Source organism: Triturus cristatus, chromosome 4_1 (assembly GCF_964204655.1).
Source record: "Triturus cristatus chromosome 4_1, aTriCri1.1, whole genome shotgun sequence".
Taxonomy (NCBI): Eukaryota; Metazoa; Chordata; class Amphibia; order Caudata; family Salamandridae; genus Triturus; species Triturus cristatus.
In genome coordinates, this window is record NC_140585.1 from 376,421,906 (window position 1) to 376,435,310 (window position 13,405).

Below are 13,405 nucleotides of genomic sequence, written 5' to 3' on the forward strand. Positions count from 1 at the left end.
CTAATCTCCTGGGGCCCAGCTACCACACTTATACTAATCTGGGGGGCTGGGTTGCCTGCTAGGTCACGCCTTATGGGTGGGACCTGGGAGGGGGGTGGTTACACCCCCTTCCCTTTGTCCAGTTTCGCGCCAGGACTGGGGCTGGAGTGCCCCAGCACCGGTTTGAACTGGACTATGCATGGGACACCTTGTGTGCCCCAGGCAGTGTCTCGTTTCTTTCATCCCTCCCTGCCCCAATACACTAAGGCCTGTCTGGGGTGGTGCTCGCACCTCCCAAGGCAGGAAACCTATTGTCCAAGCCTCCCGTGCCGGGATCACTCCCAGCAGCAGGAGGTCAGACTTGTGTCGTGGCAGCAGCATCCATTTTGTGATGCTGGGGCTCTGGTTAACTTTAACCGGGTAAGTAGGTTTCAATATGTCTTCTCCCTCTAGAAGGGAGGGATAATATCCTCATCCCCAGAAATGGGATGGGGTATTATTCCAAAGTGTTAGACACCTTACACGACATGTTTTGATAAAGCCAAACCATAGTTACCATAACCGTTTAAGATTATAAGGCACTTTAAGAGTATATGGTAGGCCATATCATAGAACAGCTATAAGGACATGGTTCCGAAAGCTGCAGACAGGCTCAGCTCATGCTAGAGCACCATCTCACATTTTACCAAGCACTCTGCCTCCAGGATTGTTAAGGCCTGCCATAGGAGTGGCTGATAGGTACACATGTGTCTATATGTAAGATAGGTATAGGAATACTACACCTAAGCAAGGAGTGATTACACGACCTTGCCCCAGCTGAGTGATCAGCCAGTTGTGTCATAATGGAAGGCCAGGCCAGGGGTGGCACAATACGTGCTGCAGCCCCTGGTAGGCCTAGGGTAAACCTATGCTCTGGGTACCTAAGGTACACTGTACAGGGGCCAATAAGGTGATCCTATCCAATTGGGTTATGCACCTAAGGTACATAGTATTAATTTAGAGAGAGAACAGCAGGGCTGTGGGTCTGATTAGCAGGTCCACAGCCACATCTAAGTCGAAAACCAGTAAAGCAAAAGCAAAAAGTGGGGGTGAACATAGAAAGCAGAGCCTACAAGGGGGAACAGGAGGGAATGCATACAACAGGCCCTTCGGCCACAGGAAGGACAGAGCATCGACCCACCATGCCTCCAGACACGGCATAATTGTGCAAAAACAACGGATTTGCGCATTGGACCGGGATGCAAACAGGTCCACAATCAGAGACCCAAACCTCCCCCGCAAACCCGCAACATCAGGCACGTCAGGGACAAGGACCCCATGGACGGAAAGACTCTGCTCAGGCAGTCTGCAACCACGTTTTCCCGACCAGGAAGGTAAACAGCCGACAGTGACTCCAGGTGCAACTCCGCCCACGAACAAATCTGGTAACTGAGGGAAGGAACCCGGCAACCTCCCTGAAGATTGAGATACGCCATGACCACCTGATTGTCTGTCCTGACCTGAACATGGTGACCCAAGAGAAGGTCAGAGAAAGCCAACAGACCCAACTGGACAGCCTTCAGCTCCCTGTAATTCGAGGAACAAGACATCACATTCGGAGCCCAAACACCCTGAGTCGAAGAGTCCCCCAGAGTAGCACCCCAGCCCAAGAGGCTGGCATCGGTAGTGAGGACCCGAGAAGGAACCACCAGAAAAGGACAACCCCGGGAGAGATGAACCACGTCCAACCACCACCCCAGGGCCTCCCGAACCCCCACCGACACAGGAATCAAGAGATCAAGAGTCTGAGAACAGGGGTCCCAATGCAACAAAATGTGGGACACCGTGGGATACATGTGAAGGCGAGCCCAAGGAACCACGGACAAGGAAGTGGACATGAGACCCTGAACCCTCAACCAAAGTCCCGCAGGCTGGGAAGGACCTGACAGCAGGGACTGAACAGCAGACAGTAGGGTTTCCATCCGTGCAGGGGGCAGGAACACCGACCCCAACAGAGTCCTGAAATGAGCCCCAATGAAAGGCAGATCCTGCGAAGGAACCAGGGAGGACTTCCCCACGTTCACCAGGAAGCCGTGCATTTCCAGGACCCGGCAAACCCTCTGGACATGGATCACCGCCTTAGAAAGAGAAGAAGTAGAAATCAATAATTTGTCCAGGTAGGGAAACACCTGAATGCCCTCCCCATGCAAATGACCAATGACAGGTGCCAGAACCTTCGTAAAACACCCTGGGTGCCGAGCAGAGACCAAAAGAAAATACCTGAAACTGGTAGTGCCGACCCAGGACACAGAACCGCAGAAAACGCCGACTGTAGGGATGCACAGGCACATGGAGATAGTCGATCTGCAAGATGCCTGACGCCAGAAAGTCTCCCCGAGAAATCAGAGGGAGAATCACCTTCATCATCTTGAAAGTCTAAGGGGAAGGAAGCCATTCAGGTCCAGGACAGGCCTGAGATCCCCCGTGCGCTTGGACACAAGGAACAGGATGGAGTACACCCCCAACCCCCGCTGAGCCTCCGGAACTGGAATCACAGCACCTTTTGCCAGAAGAGAGTCTATACCGACCAAAAGCGCTGCTTTCTTGAGGGCAAACCTGGGGCAAGGAGTGGACCGGAAATAGTCTGGCGGATCCTGGCTGAACCCAAGGCGAAAACCCTCGGAAACCACACGAAGGACCCACTGATCGGACACAGTCAACCTACAGGACGTCAGGAAGAAGCGCAGCCGACCCCCAACTGGACCCTTCCCCAGAGAAACAGTCACGATTTGGAGGGAGCAGAAGCGGAGGAGGGAACGTTGGAGAACTGGGATTTATCAGTGGAAGGGGCACCCCAGCCACGCCCCGACCACGAAAGGGCTGGTGAACACGGCCCCTACGAGAAGGACCAAAGGCACGGGTAGCACCAAAAGACCGGAAACGACCAGCTCGATCCGGAGCCAGCAGCTTCCTATCCTCCGCAGTCTTCTTCACCATATCCTCCAAAGGAGGCCCAAAAAGCTTAACGCCAGTAAATGGTATCTTCATTAACAAAGACTTCTGGGTAGCATCAGCCTTCCAGGAGCGCAGCCACAACTGGCGCCTAGCCGCCACTGAAGAACCAGCCGCAGAAGCAGCCGCACCCAAAGCATCAAAAGAGACGTCAGAAAGGAGACTAACCTGCTGCTCCATCCTGGCCAACGTAGAGGAGACATCCTCCCCCTGGTCCAACAGTTCAGCCAACGACTGAAAATCCTTGAGCAGGGACTGAATGGCATAAGAAGAGTAAGTAGCAGCTTGGATGGAAAAATTGGCAGCAGAAAAAGTGCGCTTCACCGCCCCATCCACCTTCCTATCCACAGGATCCGCTGGAGAGGAATCCTCAGAAACCACAGACCCATGAGACGACATCGCCGCCATCAAGGAATCAACCTTCACAGATGAAGGATACTTGTTAGAAAAATCCTGCAAAGGGTTACGCTTAGCCAAGTACCGTGGGAAAGCCCCCTTGTCAACATCCTTCCATTCAGTCTCTAACACCTTTACAACAGAAGAATGCAGAGGAAGATTTTCAGGATCCGGACGTTGATATTGCGCAAACAAATCCTCCTCCAGCGGAACAACCGAATCAGGAAACAGCAAGTTGGTACGAATGTGCCCCAGCACATCCTTAAGGTCAGCACCTTGCACAAAGCGACCCTTAACCTCCACATCATCCTCAGCGTCAGAATCAACCTGGGAGGCAGGATCAGACCTGACCTTTTTAGAAGGAGGCGCAGCCATCTTGCCCTGCAAAGCAGCAGCCACAGCCGAATCAATCATCCGTTGAAGCACAGACAAGGAAGGCAATGCATCCTGAGACCCAGAAGCGACTTCCCCAAGGCCAGGAGCCACATCATCACCAGAAATCTCCATAACAGCAGCAAACTCAAAAGCAGAAAGGGAAGAACAACCCTGCACAGAAACCGGCAAGAAACCAGCGTTTAAATGGCCACCTGGTCCCATGGCAATCAAGAAAAAAGCACAGGACACGCCCCCAACACACAATAAATGAGCCGGAAGCACGCGCCCCTTATCCGAGGAAAAACCCCGGCCGAGGAGTCACTGCTAAGGTCTGTCGAGCCAAAGGCCACAAACTGGAAGACGGCATCAACAGAACGCCCCGCGCAGTAAGCGCTAACAACAATAACAAAGCGCCAACCGCATGAAGTCAGCTGTGCAGGACACGCTGTCGGCAAGCACTGAAAAACGCGCCGCTATGAGTCCACTGCAGCAGGACACTGAGGCGCGGATTCAGGGAGGAGGCGGGTCCCAAAGTAAACCCGACCTCCGCCACGCCGGGTCCGCTAGAGCAGGAACCGGAGAGGCACGTCGGACAGAGGAACAGAACACATATGTAACAACAACGAACGTTTCCCTAACACCAAACGAACACAGGGCACAAGAGTCCGCTACAGCAGGACCGCCGCCCCACACTCACCTGACAAGCAGGAACACAGCACTCGGAGCAGCGCAGAAACAAAAAAACAGGTCGTTTGTGGGTTTCTGTATCCCTTTATGGGATTGGCTGTCGTCACTGGGGGCCAAATTGGAGGGAGAGGGAGACTGGTATGCTAATTTTCACTTGGCGTTTCTGTTGGGAGCCGAAGGCTCATTATTACTACTGTGGCCAGGAAGACGGACGAGTAGGTAATGTGCCGAGCTTGAATAAGGTTACTCCAAGCGTGGCTTGGTCAGAGAGGGCAGTTCCTGGCTTAGGAAGAACAAAGTGGCATATGGTAGGAAGAGGTTGACATAGGGTGCTCAGGGTATGGTAGAGGCTGGGCAGAGCACATCTAACGGTTATTAGAGAATTACATTACACACAATTAACGATTGCAAGCGATGTTCAATGGGGCTGCTAAAAAGGACCAATAAGTACAACGGCCTAGACCCCTACATGTTTCACAGCATAACACGGCAAATCTTATTTTTTGTTAAATCCTAGGTCATCGCGCTTTTAAATTCTCAATATACTACTGTCGGTGCAAAGACGACTAACCTAGTACTGGACAAATACACCGAGCTATGAGTAACCAATGGATAGCCAGAGTTGTACGTTAGCCTACGTCTGCCATAATGGACATGGAGTGCTTTTGATAATGGTACTCACGTGTATCCATAATGTTTTCATTACTTGCACAATGTATCAATACCGTCCTTGAGTGTGCCTAGGATGTTTTTGTGCACCATGAGCAAGTTACCACCATTTGCTCCTGCAGTATTTGTGCAAACTTGTTGTCAGAGTAGTAATCATACCTGTAATACTTTTCCCTGCATAGGCTGCTTAACTGCTGCAATATCCCCAAGTCAGGAGGCTCTCTCTTTTCATGGAGAACGTTAAGTAAGCACTCCATATCCAGGGCTAAATCAGACAGTGTGTCCATGGGCGCTGCCATCTTGGCTATGACGTTGAACCCCAGCCCCAGACCTGCAGAGTCTTCTTCAAAAACAGTGGGACACTGACAGTTCTTGACGCTCATGAACATGGAAGACGGACTCAAATATGGACCTCCGTCTCTACAATATGTACGAACAAGACGGCCATGTTTGAATACAAATTCAACGTACTTCGATTGTTATTCTTGGAAAATAAGCTCGCTTAATTAAGGAAAACTATACTGAAAAAATGCAGATTTTGTTGAATTATTGACTGGTGTGTCTCATAAAAACGTTTAAATAGCTCTTGGTTTTCATAATAAAACTCTTAAACTCGTATGAACTAAAAAATTCCAAATTTACTTTTCTCATAGAAAGATTTCACTAGCAACTTCAGATGATATGAATGGCTCGGTAAGAGAGCGAGAGAGACTGAGACTTATTGAACAGTCACGTGTGAAAAAAAGCAGAGCTTTCATCTACCCGCTTGTTAGACAGTGTAGATCTTAAATGTAAAACTTTCTGCAATTGGTGAAACGCGCAGTCTAAGACAGCTCTCTATTGGGTGTGGTAGGTGGGCGGTATGATTGGATGTTTACAAGCGCATACCTTTGAACTATTGGCGATCCGCTAGCACCGTACACCGAAGACACAACTAACCAAAAAGTGTTTTATCTCTGGACGACGTGTAGCTGTGATCTGTGGGATTCACAGCATGTAGCAAGGTGACCATCGCAACAACCTCAGCACGACTTAAGACAAGCAAGCGGGTTGGTATGTTTAGAGCGCATCGACGAGATATACCTCTGTAGCTCAGCAAGCTTTAAAGGAGACCTGTGACGGGGAAAGTTTAATTTACTAGGTGATTGTGAGCTTGGTTATGCAGCACACAAGGGGTAACTTATAATGCAGCATTGAAACATATTTCTTAGGTATGGTCACGGGATTCTAGTTATTCCATGACCTTATGTCTGCATAATAAAATAAAATATTGTAAGTGACTTTGGGCCAGCACCTTTTAGTCATTGCTTTGTTTCAGTGTATTCATTTCAGACACTGGCTCGATGAGTTGTCAGTAAAGTTTTGGGTCAGCCTTCTGCATTTCATATATGCCAATACTGGGGACAGTTAAGAGGCAGGTATAGCAACAACAAAAAATCGGAAAAACTTGTTTCCCTATTGACTGAATGGAAGGCGTTTTTAAGTGGAAGACTGCTAACATGGTAATAGGAAGTCTCCTTCATACATTTTACAATTTCTGGTTATATTTTTATTGGTGACAAGATTACAAAGAAGCGTACAGTATTGCTGCTAATAAACAGTGGCAGCATTGAAATTGTCGTGTTGCTGGCAGACGTGTCGCTTGGCGTGCTGAGTTGGGCCCTAGCTAGCAAGACATAAATAATACACTCTAGCTGCCACTGGTGGGCCGGAGGTTCCGAGCTACCTCCGCCCGTTTATTTAAGCTCTCTGGCCACGCCTGGCCAGAGAGTGATACATAGTGTGTATGTCTTCCGGGCTGTGGGTCTCGGGTCCTCGATATAAGCAGCCACTAGACCGCTACATCCCATCTGTAGTAATCAGGTCCACTCAGTTGTGATGATTTAGGTAGGTTTATTGGAGATGGTACAAGATCACAGAGAGACCATAAGTAGGCCAGATAAAGAACATGGTAAGACCAGAGGGAGACCCCACCAGGAGCAGCCAGCAGGCAGCTCAGCCCAGTCAACTGTCAACACTCACTGCAGATTCCCAACATTCTGACAGCATCATGACATGAACATTCCACTGGTGGTAGATTGGCATTGCATCAGCATAAGCAGGATATAACATATCCCCCTTTCTCATACAGGAAAACATAAAGCTAGAAACATAAGAGAAAAACCTGAGAAAGTGAAAGGAAAGTAATTGTACAAAAACAAGGAGAACAACGATCATAAGAAAAGCAGTGTGAGAAAAACCATAGAGAAAAGCAACCAGAGAGAAATTAAGAAACAGAGAAGAATCAAACATAGAAACCATCCTCCCTTCTTACACAACAGCGAAGAAGAAAAAAAAACAACAACGAAAGAGAAAAGGATAAAAGAAAACGCAACAGACTGCCCCAAAACATACCCACTGGCCAGAACAGGAATGAAATGGAGGCTGAAAATGGAAAACGAAAAGAACACAGAGCAACAGATGGCGACAAACGCAGAGGAAGATAACACGTCAGAAAAACAAAAGAAAGTCCAGAATCCACAAGAGACACGAGAAGAAGAACTCAGAAGGAAACAGAAAAGAAGAAAGAAACAAGAAAAATGAGAAAAAATATAAGGATAATTCCCCATCTAAACACCACTATCTTTAAGCAATGACAAAATTGTAATGCAAAGATAACAGTGAGAAAACAGCAATAAAATATAATATCAACAGAACATACTTAGCAATGAAAATATGAAAAGCATTGAAATAAGGTATAAACCTATGCTAAGTATGTGAACAAAACTGCATGGGTGAGAACCCACGACTGTAGCACATATGAGTAGGAACTCATGACATATTCCAACCAATGAAAGGAATATTTGGGTAAGAACCCCTGGTAATGCAAAAGGACTGAAACCTTTGCATGAAATCCCTGTAAACGGGTCGAACAGACAGTGTTTGGGTCGGAACCCACACTTATGCAATAGGACTGAAACCTTGCATGAGAATTGACAGTGCTTGGGTAGGAACCCATGTACTTAATGCAAACGGGCTACACCCTTGCATAGCTCCCAGGAGGGAGAATCGAGTTGTGCACAAAAAAAAAATACACCCTATGTAGAGTAAAAAGACAAGCGAACTAAACACATGAGAATTATGCGTACAGAGAGCAAATGGGACTTAAACCCATTGCTGGCAAATGGGACTAAAACCCATTGCGATCCCAACGTTGGGAGACAAGTGGCATGCAAACAGTGAACAATGGACAAAATATGACGTGTACCCTGACGGTATGTACCTACGGGATGAATACCTAGAGTCCATGAACAATATTGAGACATAAGCAATCATGTGAAGCAATAACATTTGAAACAAAACATAATGCCATAGAACTGTGACACATGCCGGTGAGCCATCTCTCACCCGAGTCGTTTTAGAAAAAAAAAAACACCCTTGTGTAAGGGAACCAACTGCATGCACAGAAAACAAAAGTAACGAGGAAGTGGGAATACACGACTCGCTAAAATCATTAGTACAGGTAGATGAAAAATACCATGTTGAAATTACCCATTCCCCAAAAATGCAGAAACACTTATGATAAACAAAACAGGCTGACTTATAAATTGGTGTGCCTGTCTGTCTACGTAAAAAAACACATGCATCAGCATACCGGTGACCGGAATGTCACCCGAGTATCAGAAGTCTGTGCTGGCATACATTTGACTTCAAAAATAGTGCGTAACATGTGCCAGATGAAAGTACCTTTGATCCAAGAGCCAAGGAATCTCTCGATGAAAAAACACACTTCAGGTACTCACTGCCAAGGAAAAACTGCCCAGTGAAAGATATCCGCACTCCTAGCAGTCTGTTGGAACCGTTGAGGCAAACGTGAGGAAACATCAAGAATAGAGTGCCAGAGCCAACCCCAAGATGGTGGCACGCTGTAAGCGTCGCGCCGGGTGGCTCCAGGCACGTTGAAGCAGCTATGCGTCAATGAGCAGGAGCGAAGAGACTGATGCACGACAACGGCTTCGCTGTGGGGAAAGACGTCACAGAAGGAGCGATGAAGGCATCGTGGCAGCGCTGAATGCAGGTGAGGATGCACGCGCTGCACATGTATTTTAAAAACAAACAGTAGCGGTTCTACTGTTGCAGTGACGATCACCAAAATGACAATGCCCAACATATTGTATGAAATCCAAACTCACAGTCACGGCCCATAAAATCAAGAAAATATGAGGTTACATGCGCTCAGTGAAGGGAAGAACACTCACCATAAACAAGAGATGTCTGATCCACATGAAAGCACATGAGTAATTCAACGCGCTGTGTGCTGCATTCTTGAATAGTACACAAAGCAGATAAACTGGCGCTAGTTCAAAAGAGGTTAAGACACCTTTTCTCCATTGTAGTTTGTTTGAAATGCTTGGGCCATATCTAAAAAAAAAAAACTTGCCTCACCAAAATGAAACACCGCAAAGTTTCACACAGATGCAGTTGAAAACAAATGGAAAGTTGAAAATCCTCATGGGGCACATGTTTGTTGAAACGCTTGCTTGTAAATATGCTTGAGCTGCATTTGATGAATAACTGTAAATCCGTGTTCCTTGCATGTGAGACGCTGTAGAGAAATCAGTTCTTGAGGTGCCATGTTGAAGGCACAGCAGTTTCCCAGACGTAGGAAAGCTGAAGTAGGCTTACCCTCACATGAAGGCACAGCAAAAGACGTGTAGCAATAGCTCTGGAGAGTATACGCCCAAGACTGAATGGCCAGCTGCAGAAGTAGAACTCCCAGACGCTTTTCCTCACAGGAACAACTGGCAGACAGGTAGTGGGCGACCGATGGGAGGTCACTGGTGGGGTCAGGATGCCAGTTGAGATAACTTGATATTAGTTGCAGGAGGAATTGTATATTACAAGTTGCTTGAAGTTGAAGTTGCTTGAAGATCTTGTAGAGGTGACAGAAGTAGGTTCTTTAAGTTCAAAATCGTCGCCAAAATAATGTAGTAATCAGGTCCACTCAGTTGTGATGATTTAGGTAGGTTTATTGGAGATGGTACAAGATCACAGAGAGACCATAAGTAGGCCAGATAAAGAACATGGTAAGACCAGAGGGAGACCCCACCAGGAGCAGCCAGCAGGCAGCTCAGCCCAGTCAACTGTCAACACTCACTGCAGATTCCCAACATTCTGACAGCATCATGACATGAACATTCCACTGGTGGTAGATTGGCATTGCATCAGCATAAGCAGGATATAACACCATCTCAAGTCAGTATTCAACAAAATTAAAGAAGACATTAACATATAAAATCTGCAAGTCTTTGGTTCGGCCTGGGATTAGGCCTCCGGTTGTATCTGTGTTGACAAAACCCTGGACTCCTCCTCGGACTGATCGCCTCTGGGTTTCTGGGAACAGTCCCCTGATCGGCCTCTGCATTCGGGGTTGGGGTCGTGGGGTTTCCTACTCGCTTGTCTTCCAGACGCGGAGTCATCTTCTTGCTTACAACCTCTCCATCAACTGGTTGGTCAGAATTTGGCCTCTCAGCGTCCAACGCTTGGACCTTCTTAAACCACTATATATTTCTGGTGATTGTTTCTCCTCCTTTCTTCGCGGTGAGGGTCGTCCCCCGGATCTTCAGAACAGTCCATTGCCCGTGCTCGTACGCTGTGCGGAACTTTCCTCCGCTGCGGCGGTTCCTCACCAGGACAGTGCACCCTGGCGCTATCCGGCAGGCTTGTACTCTTCTCCGTCTGCTGGCTTTCTCATTGGTCGTCGTCTGCCGAGTTTGGGTGTCGACTGGGTCATATGGTTCTGGCGCCGAGTTGTTCGCCACAGGGAGAGTGTCTCGCCGAGGCCCTGCTAACATTAGCGACCACGGGAACTGCTGGGTGGTACAGTGTGGGGTGCTACGGTACTCCCGCAGGAATCTCTGGAGCGCCGCCTGTGATCGAACTGTTCAGCCACTACTATTCGGAGAACCTTGTTCATGGTCCGCATGAAGCGTTCTGCTTCGCTGTTGGTCTGTGGCCGTTGCGGAGTGATGCGATGGTGTTTCACCCCCAGTTGCGCCAGCAGGTCCTTGAACTCTCCTCCTTGGAATGGGGGACCGCTCTCAGTCTTGACCACATGCGGCAACCCGAAGAGGGTGAACGTCTTCTCCAGCACTGGCTGTAGGTGGTTGAAAGCCGTGGATGGCATGACCTCCACTATGGGGTACTTTGTGTAACTGTCGATCAGGACGGCTGTCACCCGCCCGTCTGGGAAGCTCCCAAAGTCTAGGCTCACCCATGACAAAGGCGATGGAGCGGGATCCTCTGTTATCACGGGTGCCGGTGTCTCTGGGCTGCTGGTGAGCTGGCATGCTCTGCAGTTCCGGACGACCGTGTCCACAGCTTCCAGGCCAGAAAACCACACCTTTTTCTCGCATTCTTGATTTCATCCTTACTGTCCCCTGATGGCCTTCGTGCGCTAGGACAGTTGCTGGCTCCTGGAGGCTCACCGGAATGAAAATACGTGAGCCTCTTAGCACCAGGCTGCTTGCCGCGGCACTCAGTTCCTCTCGGACTCTCCAAACTTTTCCCAATCGGGCCCGGTCTCACTCGTTCCATCCACCGACGCCGTGAAGGTCGTTTTCCCAGGATCCCTTCTGCAGGGCTTCCGTCACCTTTTGAAGCACCACATCGGTGTCAGTTTGAACCTTGATTTCTTCTATGGTTAGAGCACATGGACATGCCCACTGAAATATCATGTTTATGTAGTCTTCCATTTGTCGCTCTTGCTCGGAGTTCCCTTCCGCTGAGTCCGAGGGATGTCATGATAAGAAGTCGGCCGGATTCTTTGCACCGGGCCGATACACCAGCTCCAACGGGTAGTGCTGTAGCAGTATCGCCCACCTCTCGATTCTGGGTGGTGGGTGTGGTACGGTTCCTTTGATCAGTGGAAGCAGCGGCTGGTGATCAGTCCCAACTCGGAATGGATGCCCACTGACATAGAGATGAAAATAGTTGCACGCCCACTTGATGGAGAGTGCTTCTTCTTCAATTAAGGAGTACCGGGCTTCGGTCGGCGTGAGTGCTTTGCTTGCAAAGGCAAGTGGGTCCCATTTCCCCGGTTCCGTCTCTTGTGCCAGTAGCGCTCCCAGCCTAACGGGACTAGCGCCCACTACCAATTCTGTTGGCCGGGTGGTGTCAAAGTAGGCCATGGTAGTATTTTCCGGCAGCGCCGTCTTCACTTTACGAAAGGCTTCTTCTTCCTCTGGTCCCCGTCTCCAGGCGGCATCTTTCTTGGTCAGAGCCCGTAGGGGTTCAGCTCTGGTGGCTAAATTTGGTATAAATCGCCCGCAGTATGTTGCCATGCCTAAGAAACTCCCGACCTCCGAGGCGGTCGTGGGAGCGGGGGCGAGTTGTATGGCCTGCGACTTCTGGGGGTCTACCTTCACGCCGTCTTGGCTGAAAACATAACCAAAGAATTCAATAGATCTTTTGAAGAATTGACACTTGTCCTTGTGAAGGGTCACTCCGTGATCGGTGAGGCGCTGGAGAGTGACTCGGAGGTGACGATGGTGGTCTTCAATAGTCGCCAAATGTATTAAGATGTCATCGCTGACATTTAGTACCCCTTGAAGTCCTGATAAAACTTCCCTCACTGCGTTCTGGAAGATCTCTGCTGCCGACGAAATGCCAAAATGTAACCTTTTATAGCGTTGTTGCCCCGGGTGAGTTGAGAACGTAGTAATATATCTGCTCTACTCCGCTAGCCTCAACTGGTGGTATCCAGCGTTTAGGTCCAGCTTGGAGAACCAGCGGGATCCATTCAGATCAGCTAGGATATCCAAATAATGTCCCCAGCACACGTAAACAACAGTTATATTGATTAAATTAGCACGCTGTGAGCATCAAGTAAAGCAAAGTGCGATGATTCTTGAGATTTTCTTTCTTTTATTCCTTCGTTCATCCAACAGCCAACACGTGTTTCGTCGCACAGGGTATTACACCCGCAACTTTATCAAGGCTATGTTCTTCTTTAGTTGGATTTTATTTACGGTGATAATTCCAACCCGCAAATGGGGGTTCTAGAGTGAAGGCGATGTTCGTGATAATCCAGTCACAGGGATCCAAATTTGTCCCCAATATTCAAAAACACTCTTCCGATCTGTTGTGGTCCGCGATTCTGAACCGTCGCCTCTCGTTTCGATCCGAGTACTGGGGACATTATTTGTTTAGCCAATTGGCATATGCCGATTACCTGGGGAGATTAGTGGTGCTCCTCACCTTTCAGCACCGTTACTAATATAGATTGTTCAGGATACTCCGTAGATGGTACTCTCCTTAAGTGGCGCCA

General features: G+C 48.6%; 2 protein-coding genes across 4 annotated transcripts in view; one reads left to right on the top strand and one right to left on the bottom strand.

Annotated features, from left to right (window-relative positions):
- Positions 1-5,487, bottom strand: part of ATXN10 (ataxin 10) — an 842,223-nt gene extending 836,736 nt beyond the window's left edge. Inside the window, exon 1 of one of the 2 annotated variants that reach the window (XM_085652421.1) lies at positions 5,257-5,487. In XM_085652421.1, the coding sequence (XP_085508547.1) occupies positions 5,257-5,486 (230 nt within the window). In that variant the 5' untranslated portion in view covers position 5,487. The remainder of the gene's footprint in view (positions 1-5,256) is intronic. The other variant, XM_085652422.1, reaches the window with a different exon arrangement.
- A 469-nt stretch (positions 5,488-5,956) lies between these two features.
- The window catches only part of LOC146854973 (uncharacterized), a 58,509-nt gene continuing 51,060 nt past the window's right edge, over positions 5,957-13,405 (top strand). Inside the window, exon 1 of one of the 2 annotated variants that reach the window (XM_085652424.1) lies at positions 5,957-6,146. The gene's annotated coding sequence lies outside the window, so the exon portion shown is untranslated. Of the gene's footprint in view, positions 6,151-13,405 lie in introns of both variants that reach the window. The other variant, XM_085652425.1, reaches the window with a different exon arrangement.